Source organism: Phodopus roborovskii, unplaced genomic scaffold (assembly GCF_943737965.1).
Source record: "Phodopus roborovskii unplaced genomic scaffold, PHOROB, whole genome shotgun sequence".
Lineage (NCBI taxonomy): Eukaryota > Metazoa > Chordata > Mammalia > Rodentia > Cricetidae > Phodopus > Phodopus roborovskii.
This window is the reverse complement of record NW_026126447.1, coordinates 1756049-1775048: the sequence shown is the minus strand read 5'-3', so window position 1 is coordinate 1775048 and position 19000 is coordinate 1756049. Positions and strand designations below refer to the sequence as shown.

The 19000-nt window shown below is 38.9% G+C and overlaps 1 protein-coding gene across 1 annotated transcript in view; it reads right to left on the bottom strand.

Moving 5' to 3' along the window:
- Positions 1-14615: 14615 nt before the first annotated feature.
- Pappa (pappalysin 1) overlaps positions 14616-19000 on the bottom strand; it is a 231288-nt gene continuing 226903 nt past the window's right edge. Inside the window, exon 22 of the mRNA XM_051188025.1 lies at positions 14616-15156. Coding sequence (XP_051043982.1) covers positions 15049-15156 — 108 coding nt within the window. The 3' untranslated portion in view covers positions 14616-15048. The remainder of the gene's footprint in view (positions 15157-19000) is intronic.

The following is a 19000-nucleotide window of genomic DNA, read 5'->3' as shown; positions in this document are numbered from 1 at the left end:
TCCTGAATAAACATCCATCAGCTTATGTGTTTTCCCATATTCTTATTTATCCACGATAAGGGAACTTTGTGGGAATTAAAAACAAAAAATATCAACAGGGAGAAATATTTGTAGCAACCTTTAGGAAATTCATTCTGTTAATAGAAAAGAAATGCCCACGTTTGCATTCATGGTCTTAGATAGCGTGTTGAATATGTGGAATACAAATTCTGACTTTGGCTCCTTTTAAAGTGATTTGCAATTGGTTCGCCTTAATTTTGTGTATTAAGGTGTGTATGCCGGAGTTAATTGGAAGAGAAAAAGAGGGAGTGGGAGAGGGAAAGAGTGAAAGGGAAGAAGAAAGGAAAGGAAAGAGAGGGGGAGGAAGGGAAGAGGGAGGGAGACATAGAGAGAAAGAGAGGAGAGAAGAGAGAAGTGTGTTATGGATTGGAGATAATGGGATATCTAGTCACCTCCTTCCTGTACATGTTCTATGGTACCTTAACATGATTTAGTCCTGAAAAGGAATGTATTCTTCATGGTACAAGGATCCTAAGTATGATGAGTTATTACTTTCTGTACAACACAAGACAAACCTCTGCAATATTCCTTAGGTTACCTCTCGTCAAAGAACATTCCTCAGTCATTTTCAGCAAGAAAAAAATGGTAATATAGGAATTCTTCAAGGCTTAGGTCACATGCTGTTTCCTTAAGTGCTACTCTGTCCATAGCCTTTGTCCAGGTGACTCCCTCTGCCTAGAACACTGCCTTCATTCATCTTCCTCTGCTGGACAGAATGGAAATTCCCCATGAGCATCACATTGTTACCACAGGGCTGCTGAGTTTTTCCAAGGATTGGGTTTTGACACTGGAATTCAAATGTGGCCACTCCAGTATCTTTACCTCCTAAGGGCAGGAGCCATGTTTATTTTATTCATGAAGGAATCTCTACTTTCTCCTCTAATGTAATAGATAAGCAGTTTTTGGACTGAGATACTGGCATCTGTGCTTTTCTTACTGTGTCCCGCCTCTTATATAATCATAACACATGGACAGGTTTTCTGTTTTGTTTTTAAATGTACATTCATGGGCCCTACATCAGAATTGGTCAAGCAAATCATGTGTAGAGTCTAGAAACGTCTGGGATATTTGAATGCATGCTAAGGTCAGAGACTTGCCAGGCAGGAAGAGACTAGAGACCTCTGATAAAAACGTCTTCTGTCCCTCCAACTTCCTGTGACTTTGAGCTTCAATAGAACTCAAGAGCATTGTGACCCATAAAGGAAAATGTGTTTACTGTTTTAGGAGGTTGATGTTGGGGATTGCTAGGGCAGTTTCATGTGGATTCAATATACTAAAAGAACTTGTGAAAGCATCCAGATCTCTATAACAACACTCTCCTTGCATGTCATTCTCTCTCTCTCTCTCTCTCTCTCTCTCTCTCTGTCTCTCTCTGTCTCTCTCTCTCTCACACTCTCATTCTCTCTCTCATTTTCTCTCTCTCTCTCCCCCCTCTCTCTCATTCTCTCTCTAAAAAAAACCCTGAATTGCTGGCATTTTAAATTTCTATCTTAACTAAGGTTTCTATTGCTGTGAAGAGACACCATGACCATGACAACTCTTATCAAGGAAAACATTTAATTGGGCTAGCTTACAGTTTCAGAAGTTTAGTCCACTATCATCATAACAGGACATGGCAGCATACAGGAAGACATGGTGCTGGAGAAGGAACTGAGAGTTCTAATTACATCTTGATTCAGAAGCAACAGGAAGTGAACTGTCTTCCACGCTGGGCACTACTTGAGCAAAGAATATCTCAAATCCCACCCCTACAATGACTCACTTCCTCAAACAAGAACACTTCTACTCCAATAAAGCCAATAGTGCCACTCATTTTGGGGCCATTTTCTTTCAAACCTCCACACTTACCTAACTTTCCCAGCTACTATTTGATCCTTAAACACCCTGGAACATCTAGTTGTATATCCTCAGTATGTATTTTAATTAAATCTATCAGATTCATTACTACTTCTAGTAACTCTCTTGATCCCATTTTTGTTGTTGTTCTGTTTTGTTTCTCATTACTGCCCACTATTACCATGTTATTTCTCAAACAGGACACCACTCTAGCCTCTTTTTTGGTCCCTGTGGGTCCTGGCCTTTCACTGTAGCCTTCATTTCAACACAAAGTGGTTTATAGACCAAAAGATATTTATTTAAGATATTTCTTTCCCTAAAACTGTCCATGTTTGCCTATCACCCTTGGAATACTTTTCAGCTCTACTCCAGCTGTAGCAGATCTCAACAAATCTGTGCCCATATCCCTTGCCACTATAAGGTATGCTCTTTTGATTTTCAGTGATCCATCTTTTCTGAGAGCCTTTCCTGTTGGCATGAGCCTACTAGCATGAAAGGCAGGTATGCTAGATTAAGCCTCAGGGAAATTCTTGACCACTAACTCATGGTGGAGAATGGACAAGTTCCCCCAGCTTCCCATTCTACCTGCTCAGTAACTTTCCCTATGGATAAAACATATTTTTTAATTTAATTTTATATAACAAAGTCCAATTAAATGAAAACAAACATTTATACACAATATTTGGGAATTTGGGCGTCGTTCTTTCCAAACTACTTCCTGCTGGTAAGGGGCTCTGTCTTGGGGGATTCGAAGAAGATTCAGATATCCTAGTTATAGTCTGTAGGGCTGTTTTGTCCAGCTGGGATAAAACATATTTTAGTACCACGAAACACATTATTTTTTTTGTTTCAATCCCATTTTGGTTTTTTATTCATATTCCTCTGCTGACAACTGTTGTGTGACACTATTCCCACAAAGATGTAAGCAAATGTCTACTCACTCTGGATAGGAATTTGATAATAGATGAAAGTAGAGATACACCAAAGTTCATATTGGTGATCCAGTGAATGTTATTGGGAATACTTATTGGGATATGGGTCAGGAGTTACTTACCAGAGCAGAAATGACCCAAAGATAGCTGTACCACCAAAGTCTACCCTGGCATGAAGGTGGCTCATGGGAGCTGAAAACCTGGAGCATACTGGACAATAGGTCGGAGAGTACACTTCTGGGTGTCCCATTTTGTCTGAGCCTCTTTTAGACAGTTCATCTTGTCTGAGAGTGTCTTGCAACCCTCTTTGTTATATACCCAAGGAAGGAGATCTAGTGTGTCTCTTAAGTTTCTGGGCCTTCACAGAATCTTTGAGTTGTTCATTTCCTGAGCTTAAGTAACTTCCCTGCGGGATGAAATGTCTGCCCTCCCTTTAGAACATCCGATGTCTTAGATAGATGGAAGGTTCTATCCCAACAATGTTGATAGTAAGATCACTCCCCAGATAAGTTCCAAGTCAATCCTTGTGTTGACTCTTGACCTCTGACTAAACTCAAAGTAAAACACACTTAGCAACTTGGTCTCTGTATAACTCTCTGACATCAGCTCTAAAACTCTCTTTCCCAGTGTGGTCCCTTAGTCCCATATCTCACCCTAGGTTCTGGCGAGCTTAACACATGCTACTTTTTGCACAGCCATGCCCTATTTCATTCTTTTAAGTTTGATACACATTACTATCTCTGCCTGTATCATTTGTCATTGCCCATTGGGTTGGCTTCCCCTTGTTAAAACACTCCCACATAGACAAACATGTTGTGTGCCAGTGAGCTAGGTGCTAATCTCTAAAGTTAGATGGTAAGGCCTAGATGATTCATGTTAATCCATTTTAACCATGTATTACCATGACTATCCATCAACTTCTGCTGCTGTTAAGCTTAAGTAGCTGCTATCTTGGGGTATTTGAATATCAAATTATGCTTTTGCTTTAAATAGACTCAAAATGTAATAAGAAAAGGTCTGACCTATACTGTATAAAATCTCCAGGAGGTTAGGATTTGATTTGGGGACCATTCACTATTTAAAACAAAAAAAAAAAAAAAAAAAAAATCAGTATAACTCTGAGCCTTAGTTTCTCTAATCTGCTAGACTGGATTTTGTGATTCCTATAATCACAGAGTTTTGTTAGGATGAAAAGAAAACACTGATCTACTTCCTCGTATTTAAAGGAATATATGCTTCCTTTGTGCTTGCTTTTCTTGTTACTCCTTTGAAGCATATTCCAGGAACTATGGGATTTGTGCTGATTTTAATTTTTCAAATTTGTCTTCACTCCAGACCCATTCAATACCTTGGGCTTGCAGCCAAGATTTGTCTGGTTTCAGAAAGAAGGAAACAAGCTTCTTGTAGAACATCTGTCTTGGTGATATTGAAGTGATGCAAGTTTTCTCCATGTAAATCCCAGGGAGCTGAGATGAGTGAGAGTCAACTCCTCTCCAGCAGAGTACTACTATTAAGAGAGTCAGAGGTGTGGGTGGAGAAATGTAATGTAGAGGACCAGATAAGCAGCACTTTCTGAGTACCTGCTGTACTTGCTAGGCACTTCACTACTGCTTATAGTTGTCCTAGGACATCCCAGTTTGGATGGGAGAGTTGAAAAGAGCTAAGAGGGAAAAGAGCATAACACAACTTGTTTACAGCTGTGATCCCAGATCGCTTCTGAGACCTTCCCCAAAGCTTTCCCCCTATCAAAACCTCATCACGATACTCCCGTTATGAGACCATTAACTCAATTTTGAAGTTATTTATTTTGTTTGGTTTTGTTTTGAAACAGGATCTTATATGTTCCAACCTGGCCTGGAATTCACTATATATCTGAGAATATCACTGAACTTCTGATCCTCCTGCCTCTGTCTCCCTCATGCCTTGGATAATAGACATGTACCATTGTGCACTGTTTTATGCAATGCAGAGATCAAACCCAGGGCTTTCCATGTGGCAGTTGACATGCTATGTTCTGAGATATATGCCCAGAAGGATAGTTCTTGATGTTTCAAATCTTGACCACCTTATCTCACTTTCTCTATTGTTCTGAACTATAGAATGTTCAAGACTCCAAAGATAACTTTATCTAATCACATCATTTAGCAGGCAGGAAAAGTTGTTTAAAAGTCTTGTGTCATTTTCAAATCAGTTGTCATCATTGCTTTGCTTTTCCTGGACTACCCAGTGTTTTCTCCGGTATTCATGTGTATCCACTTTTAATTTCTCTAATATCTGCTTTCCCGCTGCTACTTATGGGGATTTCCTCCCAGTTCACAACTGTCGTATTCCCTACTTGTACTGCCATTACCTTTTCAAACATCGAATACCCCAGGCCTATTCAGCTTCTTGAGAGCACTTGTGCTTTGTTTTTCAAGTCTTTCCTAGACTGATGATGCACCTGCTGGTCTCATTGCTTCATCACAGCACCTGCAGGACCTCATTACCATCTCCTTCTGTCTTCCATAGGGGCTTGCTCAAAGTCGCAGGGAAGATTGTCCCTGAACTTCATTCCCTCCATAGCAAAATTGACTTTCAACTTAAACCTTGTCCCTTCAGTGTTTAAAGCCTTTATCAGGGGATGGAGGATACCCGTGTTGAACATCAGAAAAGCTGTGCTTTTATCCTTAGTTCTGGTCGTTGTATTAGTCATGGAACTTTTATAAACTTCATTTTATTTTCATAATTAACTGAATATAACTACAAAGCAGAAAACATGCTGCATGACTCTTATTAAAAACTAGTTATGGAGCCAGGCATGGTGGCACACACCTTTAATTCCAGCAGAAGCAGTTAAATCTCTGTGTTCCAGACTAGCCTGGTCTATAGAACAGGACAGCTAGGATTACACAGAGAAATCCTGTCAAAAACACAAAAAACCTAGTTATGGGGTGGAAAATTACTTAGCAATGGTTTTTGTTGCTTGCTTAGTGGCTTCCCTCCTGGCTCTCAGTATATTGTGTTTTAATGATTTCAAAAGATACATTATGGGTAGCCCTGACTTCCATTATCTTGATCTTACAAACTGTCCCCCAAACAGTCCTTCTATACAAAACTCAAGACATTCAGTATCAGCACATAGATATGTAATTTGAGATGCCTTTTGGTGGTATTGCCAGGCAACAGCTCAGTGAAAATTGCCACTGTCATAGAGATACCTATGCAAGTATCATGTGTTTAAGGTACATTGCTCTTATTCATAAAAAAAAAAAAAAAAAAGAAAAGAAAAAAGAAAAAAAGTTCAGTCTTGTTGACTGTGTTCTTTGCCTTACAGAAACTTTTCAATTTTAGGGGGTCCCATTTATTAATTGTTGATCTCAGTGTCTGTGCTACTGGTGTTTTGTTCAGGAAGCAGTCTCCTGTACCAATTCGTTCAAGGGTACTAACAACTTTCTCTTCTAAGAGGTTCAGTGTAGCTGACAATTTGTTGAAGATACTTCCTTTTTTCCATTGTATAATTTTAGCTGCTTTGTCAAAAATCAAGTGTTTGTAGGTATGTGGGTTAATAGGGTTTTCAATTCAATTTCATTGGTCTACCTGTCTATTTTTTGTGCCAAGACCAAGCTGTTTTGGGGACTATAGTTACATAATAGAGCTTGAAGTCAGGGATGGTGATGCCTCTGGAAGTTTATTATACAGGGTTGTTTTGACTATCCTGTGCCATTTGTTTTTCCATAAAGTTGAATATTGTTCTTTCAAGGTCTGTGAAGAATTGTGCTGGTATTTTGATGGGTATTGCATTGAATTTGTCAATTACTTTTGGCAAGGTTGCCATTTTTACTATGTTGATCCTACTTAACTAAGAGCATGGGAGATCTTTCCATTTTCTGGTGTCATCTTTAATTTCTTCCTTTAATGACTCAAGATTCTTATTATATAGGTCTTTTAGTTGTTTGATTAGCATTACCCAAAGATATTTTATGTTGTTTGTGGCTATGGTAAAGGGCGATGTTTTTCTGACTTCTCTCTCAGCCCCTTTATCATCTGTACATAGTAGGGCTACCCATGTTTTTTTATTTAATCTTGTATCCTACCACTTTGTTGAAGGTGTTATTGGCTCTAGGAGTTCCCTGATAAGAGTTTTTTGAGTCACTTATGTAAACTATCGTATCATCTGCAAATAGTGAAAGTTTGACTCCTTTCCAATTTGTATCCCCTTGATCTCCTTTTGTTTTCTTATTGCTCTAACTAGTACTTCAAGTACAATATTGAAGAGATGTGGAGTGAGCAGCCTTGTCATGTTTCAGATTTTAGAGAAATCTCATTGAATTTCTCTCCATTTAGTTTGATGTTGGCTGTTGGTTTGCTGTATATTGCTTTCATTACATTTAGATATGTCCCTGATCTCTGAGTAGTAGTTAGGAGGATTAGGCAGTCTATGGGGCCTCTGGTAGTGGATCAGTATTTATCCCTAGTATAGGAATGGACTTTGGGAACTCATTCCACATAGAGCAATACTCTCTCAGCCTAGACACATGGGAGAGGGCCTAGGCCCTGCTCCAAATGATAAGATAGACTTTGAAGACTCCCCATGGAAGGCCTCACCCTCCCTGGGGAGCAGAAAGGGGATGGGATGGGGGTTGGTGTGAGGGACAGGGGAGGATGAGAGGGTGTGGGAACTTGGATTGACATGTAAAACAAGCTTGTTTCAAATTTAAATTAGAAAAAAAAGAAAAGAAAGAAAAGTTCAGTCAGCTGGGTGGTTGTGGTGCATACCTATAATCCCAGCACTTGGGAGGCACATAGATCATGGTTAATGTGAGACCAGCCAGGTCTACAGAGTGCATTCCAGGACAGGCTCCAAAACAACACACAGAAACCCTGTCTCAAAAAACAATAAAGGAATGAATAAATAAATAAGTTCAGCAGTAAAACTGGTATGTTATTAATGTTTGTCATAAGCACCTTTGGTTTCAACAGGAAAAGAGCCAATGTAACTTGTGTCTTAAAAAAAAAAAAAAAAAAAAAACAAAAAAACAAAGCAAAACAAAACAAAAAACCTCAATTAAGAAACCTTATGGAGGGACAGGGTGGTGGTGGTACACACCTTTAATCCCAGTACTCTAGAGGCAGAGGCAAGAGGATCTCCTTCAGTTCAAGGCCAGCCTGGTACACCAAGTGAGCTTCAGGATAGCCAGGGATACACAGAGAAGTCCTGACTGAAAAAACAAAACAAATCCAAAAGAACATTATGATGTTGATATTTTATTTTCATTTCACAAATAGTAAGACAAAACTTTTAAACAATGTAATAACTTTCCTAAGATTAGCTACTTACTAACTGGTAACTTATGAACAATAAAATGTGTCACATAGATAGAAACGAACAATATTTCCACCTCAGCTATCAGCTCCCATGATGGACTAGATGATTAAGGGTTAATTCTTTTCTTATTTAATTTATTATTTTAACATAACATCAGTTTGAAATTTTTATACATGTACAGTGTATTGTGATGAAATTCATTAGGTTTGCTTGTATGAGCTTTGGTAGAAGGTTATGGCATGTCATGGATACCCTATCAATGGCTAAAGTACTGAAGAAAATAATACCTCTCTTCACCTGCAACCATGAACTGTCTGTCAGTGGCTCCTTCAGGAGAGAGGTATCATAGTCAGGCCCTGCACCTGCTCCATCAATCCTTGATTATTGATGGAATGTTGAAGAACCCAGTTTCTCACAGGTTTGTGTAGTATTAACATATGTAGTGAGCTCAAGATTGCAATGACCATGTTACACCCAGAAGACAGGATCCTTTTGTTTCCATTTTCTTGTTTTGTTTTTTGTTTTTGTTTTTTATTTGTTTGTTTTTTTTAAATAAAGAATATTCTCAGAGTGTATTGTTGAAGATAGAGTTCAAAAAGCAGCATATAATGACAACTGATACATACTTTGGTTACATAGAGTGGAGATTTCTTACAATGTATAGTAATGTTTGCCAGGTTTTGCATGTACAAAATATAAAAATTTTTCAGGACTTATGTAGAAGATTTGGTATATATCAAATTCAATTTCATGGTTTTTATTAATTTTTTTAAAATTATAAACTCACATGTTCTCTTTTATGTTATTGTGTTTGTGTGTGTATGTGTAGTATGTATGCTCTCTCTCTCACACATATACACACACATATACACACACACACATACACACACATACATATACACACACACACACACACACACACAGCCATTCTGTAAGACTCTACAATAGACAAAAAACACACAACAACATGTTGAAGCAGACAAGCTATTATATATTTTCATAATATAGAACTTTAAGGTATAGTAATCAACAGTGGCAAAATATTTGTTTTTGACATTTTTGTGTGTGTGTGTCAGATCCAACCATAACTGAGACCAGAGAGAACAGTATGGAAACACAAATCCATGAGAAGAAGATAAAAAATACCATGAACAGCAAAATATGTCTGAGTATTTAAAACCGTATAGAAAAAATAAATTAGATGAACCATTGTGTAAATATAAATTAAAAGATGACATTCTTAATAAATAAAGTTAACTATTTACATTTTATATATCGCTGAAAGACTTAACTTAGATCCGTAAAAACACACAAACAGGAAAAACATAACCCAGGACAAGAGCAGCACATTTCTGTGCGTGAGGTACAGGAAGAAGGTTAGAGTTGTATTTAGTTTTTGGTGTTTACTTTGCTTTTATCTTTCTTTTCACTCTCTCTTTCTTCCTTTCTTTCATTTTTTTGTTTCTTTGTGGGCTTTTTGTTTGTTTTTTGGGTTTTTTGTTTTGTGTTTTTTGTTTTTGTTTTTTTTTTGTTTTGTTTTTTGTTTTTTTGTTTTTTTTTTTTTTTTTTTACAGTAGACCAGTAGAATTCTCATGAGAACAGATTCTAAGCACTTCAATGAAGAGTCATAATTTTTTGGTTGCTTCCAGAAGGTGCCAAACAGATTTTAACATCATAACAATAAGAAATACCCTCAATAATTATGACAACAATAAAAAGGTATAATATGATACATAAATATGGAAGAGCAGTTTGTCATATGAATACATTTTTCTCTAGACGAGATCACAGTTTTGTAAATATTACATTTAAGTATATATATACACACATATATGTACAGCTATATATACATGTGCATATATATGTAAATTTTTATTTATATATAATATCATTATATAGATAGATATCTGCAGACAGGTTATTGATTATAGAAACCCAAGAAAGCAACTCAATAATTGTTCATAGTTCACCTCACTGACTGCTGGTGTGTAGTTTAAGAAGTCCAACTTCACTCAGAATGTTATCGCTTATAGTAATGAAATATGTGATATGGAAATTGAGTGTGAGAAGTGAACAATCTGCTAGAGAAGAGACGTCAGACCCTCTTATTCTGTATGTTGGTAATTGCCCCCAAATCTTAACTAGATGACAGTAGCCTGACTTTTACACTGTAGGAAGTCATTAGATTTTGATCAAATCATTGAATTGGAGAAGGCCAGAATAAGAGAGGGGAAACTTGAAATTCTCTAAATAATGAACTATTCCCCAGTACACTCACTTAAGATGGATGGTATCCAGGCATTCCAGCTTTGTGCCTTGAAATGTCAATCAAGCACTCCCTATCTCTGAAAAGGGAAATGGACCTGTGCATTCTTGAAAAGTAAACTGTGGACTTTGCATCAGGTGGTGTCTGTAACAGATTGCACAGTCCATTAAAAAAACCTCAGAGCCTCGTGATCTTCTGTCCTCCCACTGTGAGGTAGGTAAGTAAGTAGTATCCCCATTTTTCAGCTAGAGAAACTGAGGCAAAAATGGAGGCAATATGATGACTTGTTCAAGATCACTGACTGAGCTGATGCATGGAGTCAAGAATTTTGGAACTGTCTGCCAGACACATAAACCTCTATAATTATTAGTATTACATTGCTCTTACAAAGGAAATGAGCTACAAATTTGGCAAAACTTGAATAAATTACAAAAAGAGGGTTTTATAAAACTCATTTTCTATTTAGTTACTTATTTGGTTTGTTTTCTTTCTCAAAATTCACCTGTCTGGTCACATAGCAGCTTCTTAGGAACTAGGCTGTGCAGTGTGATTCTGAGTGTAGTCTTCAAGGAGCTTGGGGCCATACTGGCAAATACAAATATATTATAGTGTAAAAAGGACAAAGACACAGTTTATTCCCTTAACATTTGGTAAAACCCATTATCAAACCCCCTCCCCAGTCCCTTCTACTATGGACAGTCAAAAAAAAAAAAAAAAAAAAAAAAAAAAGAACAAAATGTCCCACTAAAAACAACTCAAGAGAATAAAATGCCTTACTTCCTGGACCTACCACACCTACCACAATGGACAGACAATATCAGACAGTGCCATAAAACCCAACTCTTCATCCACTAGAGAAATCTCTATGTCATCTCTACATACTCAATCTGTAGAATAAACAGTCTCTTCGAGGAAGCATAAAAGTAGGACTCATATTCTTAGGTTTTAGTCATGCATTTTAGTTCCTTGTATTCATATTGTCTTCTACTAATTTCTATCTTTACAGCTTTATCACCATCAATTTCTTCTAGTTATTTTCTCACTTGAGGTACCAGAAAAAACTCGCACACATGCATGCACGCATGCAAGCACCCAGGCACACACTCTGAAACTGTTCACATGACTATGGTTTCCTTCCTCTCCTGCTCTTCTCTTTTCTTTCTTTCATTTCTTTTTCTTTTTATTTCTTTTTTTTTTAAAAAAAAAAAAAGGAAAGAAAAGAAAAGAAAAGAAAGAAAGGAAGGAAGAAAGAAATCACACAGGTAAAACCTTTAACAAATTGACAGTTACAGCCAAGAAATCAAACCTGGAAGGGAGGTAGCTGAAATCTGTCCTAAAGAATTATTTTCAACAAATAGCATATAAGCATTGGCCAAAGTGGGAACGAGACAGAGAATGGTCTCGGCAGTGGCCCAGTGTGCTAAGGCCAAAAGCAGCAGCTGATTCCCTCCTTTTCCAAAAGCCTGCTATTTAAGATCATTAATCTCTCCTTTCCTTTATACCCCACTTCACCTACCCACACTGACTTCCCAAGGACTGACCGATTTCCCACACCGACTTCCCTTATGAGGTTGTTGGCACAAAATCTAGGGGTAATGCAAGTCCTCCGGACAGACAGTGAGTTGCGGTTTGGAACAGTTTCCCAGATGGGGCCTAGAGAACTTTCCACCTCATCTTTGCCTCCTTGCTAACAGACTTATACTTCTTCAGCTGCAGAACTCCCAAGTGCTTTAGGGCCCCTATGCTGTGGATGTCCAACAGTGCTTCAGAACCGCCTCCTCCTGATTACTCCATTGTCTGGAGCAGATGACTGAGGGGATGTGACAAGGAGTTTATTCTAAGGAAGAAAATGAAACTGGGAATCAGTGCATTGAAAAAAATACAGCTGACTATCCTGCACCAAGGTCTGAGAAGGTCCTATGAATTACACATCCCTTGTGGGCATGAGGCAGGCTACCAATTGTGTAGCCTCTTCTTTCTAATAGGTTCAGCAACTATGAGTTTATTCTTAGCAGTTTTGATTGGGATTTTGCCTGGAAAGGTCCACTTCTGCCTATGAATCTTAAGAATCTTAAGAATCTTAAATGAGGGTCCAGTCTCCAGAAATTTTTGATCAGCTGGAAAGTACAGAACAGATGACAGTGGAAACAAAGACAGTTAGGTGTATTAAGGGAAATTCTTACTGTCTTTCTTCAGTTTCTATGACCCTACTCTTAATAATGTCATTTTGGGGTCTTTTGGGGGTCTCTGTATTACTTATGGGCATATTAAGTTGTTGGGAGGGTTATTCCTGTTACCTCTCTTTAGCTTCTCTTGTCTAGCTGACATATCTGGGCAAGCGAAGGGCCTGAAGGGTTAAGAAAAGTTTTAGGACCTTGGAGAGTTAAACATAATCAGGCCAAGTCCCATAAAATTATCCTTAAATTTTGTTAACATTTGGTCTAGTAATTATATAGTGCCCCGTGTATAAATGTCATAGTCTTTTGGAGGAGCTAAAGTACTAAGCCAACACATAAGCGGTTACTTCTCCATTCTAGAGGCCAACTTCAGAGGCCTTAGTACAGGACAAGCTGCAAAATCTAAGCACTATATCCTTATTTGAGAGCATTTGTGAGCAAAGCACCTTGTTACATTTCTTGGTATTAGAAACCACTGATGGTCAATAGATATCTTTTCAAGTACTCTTGATCAGTAAGAAAAAGCTATTGTTTATAACATGAAAACACAGTTTGTGAAGTACTGTTGGTCCTAGTAGAAAAGGGAACATGATGGATTAGTAATGAATGCCTTAGAGGCAGGACAGTGGTGCATGAGCTGGTATTTTGTGTTCTGTCCCAGACTTTGCTTTTATTAGTTATCCCCACTAGACTTGTGATCAATTGATATACTGTCTTCTTTATGTTATACAATTCATTTAGATCCTCCTATCTCCTTGCTTCCCAGCTCTATGTTTCACAAATTATGTCAAAGTTATCTACTCTATACACCTCATCCTGTGTTAATCTCTTCCCATATCAATTCAGAGGATATGTATAGGTAACTAAAAAGAGGCAGAGAGAGAGAGAGAGAGAGAGAGAGAGAGAGAGAGAGAGAGAGAGAGAGAGAGGCCCTGCATTCGTTGCTGGCTTCCATGTACAGCTGACTCATTTCCTCTTAATGTTTAAAGACTAAGTAAGAGAGGGGGAAGGAGTGGTGACCAACAATGAATGTGGAAAGATGTCTTAACATCTGGAAAATTATATGGAAAATCTGATGACTATGTTGGGTGCTGAGTCTGGATCTCCAGGGCTTTCTAATGTGCCCCTGTTTCTCTAGAATACCATCTACATTGCCCATATCCAAGATGTTTTAGAACTGAATCCGCTTAGAGTAATAGAAGTCTCAAGACCAAAGCTTGCTCTAGCCTAGAGAGCTGGGAAAATTGAGATAAGGACAATAACACAAGTTCTGACCATTCCAACAGCCTGTGGGTGGTTCCAGCATTCCCAAGTTTAACACTGTTCCACTTGATTAGAAAATCTAACACTGGCTTAGACATTCTGAACTTTCAGGAAGGGCTCGAGCATCTGATATCCCTCAACTCTTTTCCAGAATGAGAAGTCACTCCTGAAGGACTTAAGCCCATTAAGGTTTTTCTCTTAAAGATGGGCCAAGAAGTGAGGAACTCTGGAAAAATATGAATCACTTTTAAGGCAGTCTACTTGGTTATATGGAGTTTGTTCTAACCTTGTTCTACCATCAAAAAGCACTCAATGTATCACACAGAGCAGCAGGAAGAGTAGCAGCAAATGTGGTCCCAAGGTAAGATCTGGAGAACAGGTGGGATCTGGATGGGATATGAAGACCTCAAGCCTCAAGCAGGGAGCTGATGGAATACCTTGACTCTGCAGCCCTAAGCTGTTTCCAGCTAGGCTTTGCACCCTGGTGTGGGGGCAAAATCCCCATGGCAACAGAAAATGTGGGGAGCTTCACACACCTTGAAACATTTTCCTGTTCTTGGGCCCTAGATCCCTAGAAGATTGATAGTTGCAAACCATTTCACTTCTGGTCCCAAAACACTACATAATGATGTATGCACTACGTTTTCTGTGCCTCAGATTCTGAGCTATAGTTGCTTCTCAGTACTTGGTCTTAATTTCTATAACTCTCTTTCTCCCAAGGACGGTGTTGGCTGGGAGCTTGGTAAAGATTGAGGTGTTTTGTTTTTGTCGCTTTGTTTTGTTTTTCCAGTTGTTTTCTGCTTACTTTCTAAAACTGACCTCACACAGATATTTGTATGGGTGTGTATGCATGCATGTGTACTAACCACAGATGTGCATACTGTTTGATACAAAACATGATTTTGTTGTTATTGTTTTGGGCTGTGGTCATGTGACAAATGGTTAGAAGTTTCAGAGGCTCCGGGACTACATGCTGTGTATGCAATCCATCTTGGACTGCAGGATAGAATTGCATTCTGTCATTCAACATGGGGATTCAGTTCATTGCCCCACAGTTGGTCCTTCCTGGGTGAAATTAAAGGCAGACCGGTTGGGTGCTAAGGATCCCTGGTGTGGAGAGGCCATTTCATTGAGCAGCAGACTGTGAAATCAATACCAGAGGGATGCAGGTCCTGGCATTGGGAAATCTTGGACAATTCCTGTCTTTCCTTAGCCATGGTTATATCCCCGAAGGTCTTTCCGGCTGTGTTCTTGGGCTTCAGGATCCCGACAGGCGCAGTCATCTTGTAGGTCACAGGACATAGGAAAAGGAGTGACCTAAAGAGGGAAAAACTTGAATGAATCAGGTAGTTTGGTCTAGTATTCAGTGTTGTGGTAAAGAACAAGGAACAGTCACTAGATTTGAAAAACAGATTTAAGGTCACATCATGGTTCTACTTTTTGAAAGCACTACATTAACCTTTACTATAATCCTAGGGTCAATATTATAGCATGTTGTATTTGGAGAGGTCCTTGCTACAAGTAAGGCAATGCACTTTTCAGATGAGAAAATTCTGACTCCCTTTTACAACTCTATGCCAATTGCCTTTGTATCGATGATAAAATTAATACCAAGTAAGAAGGACTGTTTTCTGAAGGAAAGTGATCTATCTGATACTTAAAGCAAAACAAGATAGTTCTCTTTGTGCCTCAGAAACAACTGAGTAAGCTACATGGGCTGAGTAACATGGATAAAAAATCATTATGATTATAATTTAGTAATGTAAGTCTACAAGGCAATATCTAACAAGTAAAACTACTGTGATTAACAAATTAAAATAAAAGATGAGAATATATCTTTTAAGAAAACATAGCTCTCTGAACATACTTGTATTTACGATTTGGAGAGGCAAAAATGAAACAAAAGAATGCATAAAACAAGTTTACATGACCTCTGTGGGGCTTGAATTCCTGAGTAAGGAGCATTTTATAAAAAACTTTTGAATTAAATTTGTTGGGAAGAACCTTTCTTGCAAAAGGACTTTAGCATAAGAAAAAGTGGGAGGCCAAAGTTCCATTCCCAGTCCATCCTGTCATGTGTTCTGTGACCTTGGGCTGGCTGACCTTTCTAGAAAGTGGTAGGAAAAGCCCAACAGAGTAAGTGTCTTCCCCATCCGGCACACGATCCATCTTTCCCAAGATTGCAGTGAAATCCCTGCTGGAGTCTCAGCCTGAACTAACGCAAGTCGATTTCACCGTATTGCATCATGACATTTGCTTAGAACTTTCCCCAGAGGGTCCCCCATCTGCGCAGATGGGTTTAATGACCTCATTCGCCTCCTGCCTAGGCAGGGTCTCCAAGTGCTCACATTGTCTCTGAAAGCATCTTTCTCTTCCCTGTTCTTATGTATTTTTAGACTAATTCTCTCTCTCTCTCTCTCTCTCTCTCTCTCTCTCTCTCTCTCTCTCTCTCTCTCTCTCTCTCCCCCCTGTCCATATTTTACCTCCATACTATTAACCTCCCTCAATCCTGATTTAATTTGAATTGAAGTAGTAAACCTTGGCCCCTCTCTCTTATCAATCTCAGGCATGACCTTGAATATGTGACAAGACCTGGAATCTTAGCAAACTCATTCATTAAGTAGGAACAATAGAAGTACATCCTTATGTTTCCTAACACTGTGATGAAGGACAAATGAAATAGCTCATGAAAGGTACCCAGGACAGTGCTTATCAACCAAGTGATCAATTATATAGACATACACTCAGGTACACAGATTGCACATGCATTAATACATCTCACTCCCACCAATTCTTTGACATTGAGATGAAGATAGGGTCACAGTCTTGTTCCATACTGTTTTCTTAGTGCCTAAGCCACAGAAATAGTGAGTTGTGCTTTAAGCCCCCTGCCATGTCCTACCACCATGTCTAAGACATCTTTGTTTCACCTTCCAATTAGCAGGTGCCTCACTTGATGCTGTACTTGTCAGCATCAATGTTCTTCCAGTGAGCACTTGCCTTTCACATTACATTTGCTCTTCCTTCTTCAGACATTTACACTCTAGTCTCTAAAGCAGTGGTTCTCAACAGAGTGTTGTCTGAGCCTTTACAGAGGTCACATATCAGACACCCTACATATCAGATATTTACATTATGATGATTCATAACAGGAACAGAATTGTAGTTATGAAGTAGCAATGAAAATAATTTCATGATTGGGGGTCACCACAACACCAGGAACTATATTAAAGGATCCCAGTGTTAGAAAGGGTGAGAACCACTCCTCTAAGGACTTGTTTGTGGAAAAAAAGAGTAAGATTTAAAACATTCTCTCTCTCTCTCTCTCTCTCTCTAGAATATACAGTATTCTTTCATAGACTTTCCCCCCACAGCCTCTTCTTCTTCAGGAGGAACACTCAATATTCAAACTGGAAAAGACACAGAGAGAAACTGCCTGTCCCAGATGGGAAAGACTGAGCATAGATCAAAGACAAACTCCAACAGCTGACTAAATGTGGAGAGTACCATGCTGGCAGCCCAAAGGCCTGGACCACATCTCCTTGCTTCATGCCCACTGGAGATATTGGAGAAATTTCTTCTCTGCCATGGCCCATAGTTTCAACATGTACAAAACAGAGATTCAAACAGCAACAATACTACATATGGCAATGAAGATCAAACAAGAGGAAACACACAGAATCCCTAAAACATGGCCCAACCTGTAGGGTTTGCTCAATGATGAATCAAACATGCTAAGTCAGGCTTTTGTCTAACATATTCAGCATCTTCTTAGCCTCCTGTCACCTCTCTCCCACCTGCAGACTTTGTTCTTAAATTATTCATCCCTCACCCTGCCCTGTCTCCTAGCTTTAGTCACATTCTGTCCTTAAAACATTCCAGTTGCCCTTAATGTCCTTTTTAGAGTCTCTCGTCAACTCTTTCCCACTGAGCTCTATGCTTCACTAGGGCAGCTTCACACCTGTGTCCCTCACAGACAAGTATATAACAAGTTCTGTGTCTCGGAAGAAAATTCCAACTCTCCACCAGAGGTTTAAGGCCTGACACCATCTGGGCACTACTGATCCCCAGACTTCCCTTGTCTCTTTTCTCCTTCCCCTCTGTGCTATATTCACTCAGAGATTGTTTTATTCAAATACGACAAGTGTTTTCCCATTTAAGCCTTTATTCACTCAAGTTCCTCTGTCCTAACTATGCTTCTACAATCTTATCTCAAGATCCCATTACCTTTCTCTTTGGTCTTAGGATGTCACAGAATATTATTTTTACACTCTTCCTGCACAGAAATGTTTTTCACTTTTGTGTCTGCTCAGTCTGGGAAGGAGAAGGGGCTACTGTTGTACTGAGTCTTTGCCGAATGATAGCCCTGAGTGGACTCATCTGTGGATGAGCACATGAATACACAACAGAGATTTAGCACAAGCTATGGAGACCTCAGCCTTGGGACTGTGTTCTGATAACTTTCCATGATCTACTTCTGTTCATTGGACTTCAGGTTCCTGATCTATATAATAAGCATCAATCTTTATAATCTAACATCCAATATTACTGAAAGTATTTATCAGTATGGGAAAATAGGAAAGGAAAATCCTGTCCAGACAAAAGTTAGATACTATAGGGTGCATGTGTATGTGTGTGTTGTGTTAAGTCTGGGGCCATATACATGCTAGGCAAGCCTTTTCCCAATGAATTGCTCATGCCTTCTTCCTAGGAATTTGAAACACAGACTTTCCCCCAACAAATTCTGCCCTTCCTGTTTCTCTTCCTACCCTCTTCAGTTCCCTGCACATCTCCAAGTCATCAGCAGGCAGAGCTCTGGCACTGGCTGATTCTCACACTGGTTTGGTTATATCTGAATGAGTTCTCTGTGCCAGCCCTGGAAGCTTTAACATTTCTTTAAAAGACACATCTGAAAGTAAATAGTAGGAAATGTAATTAAAATATGATAAAGTCTAGGCTTGATCTCCAAATAGGAATCCAGAAAATTCTTCTTTAAATACAGGTACATTGATGCGACCATGGTAGAAGTTTGGAAGTTAGTTGTAGGTTCCACCTGAGAGACAGAGGACTTCATAAAGTCTGTACAATGTTCTGGTGGAGTCAAAAAGAAAATTGAGCTCCTCTACAACCCAGCTCTGAGATCTTTGTCTCTTATGGTGAA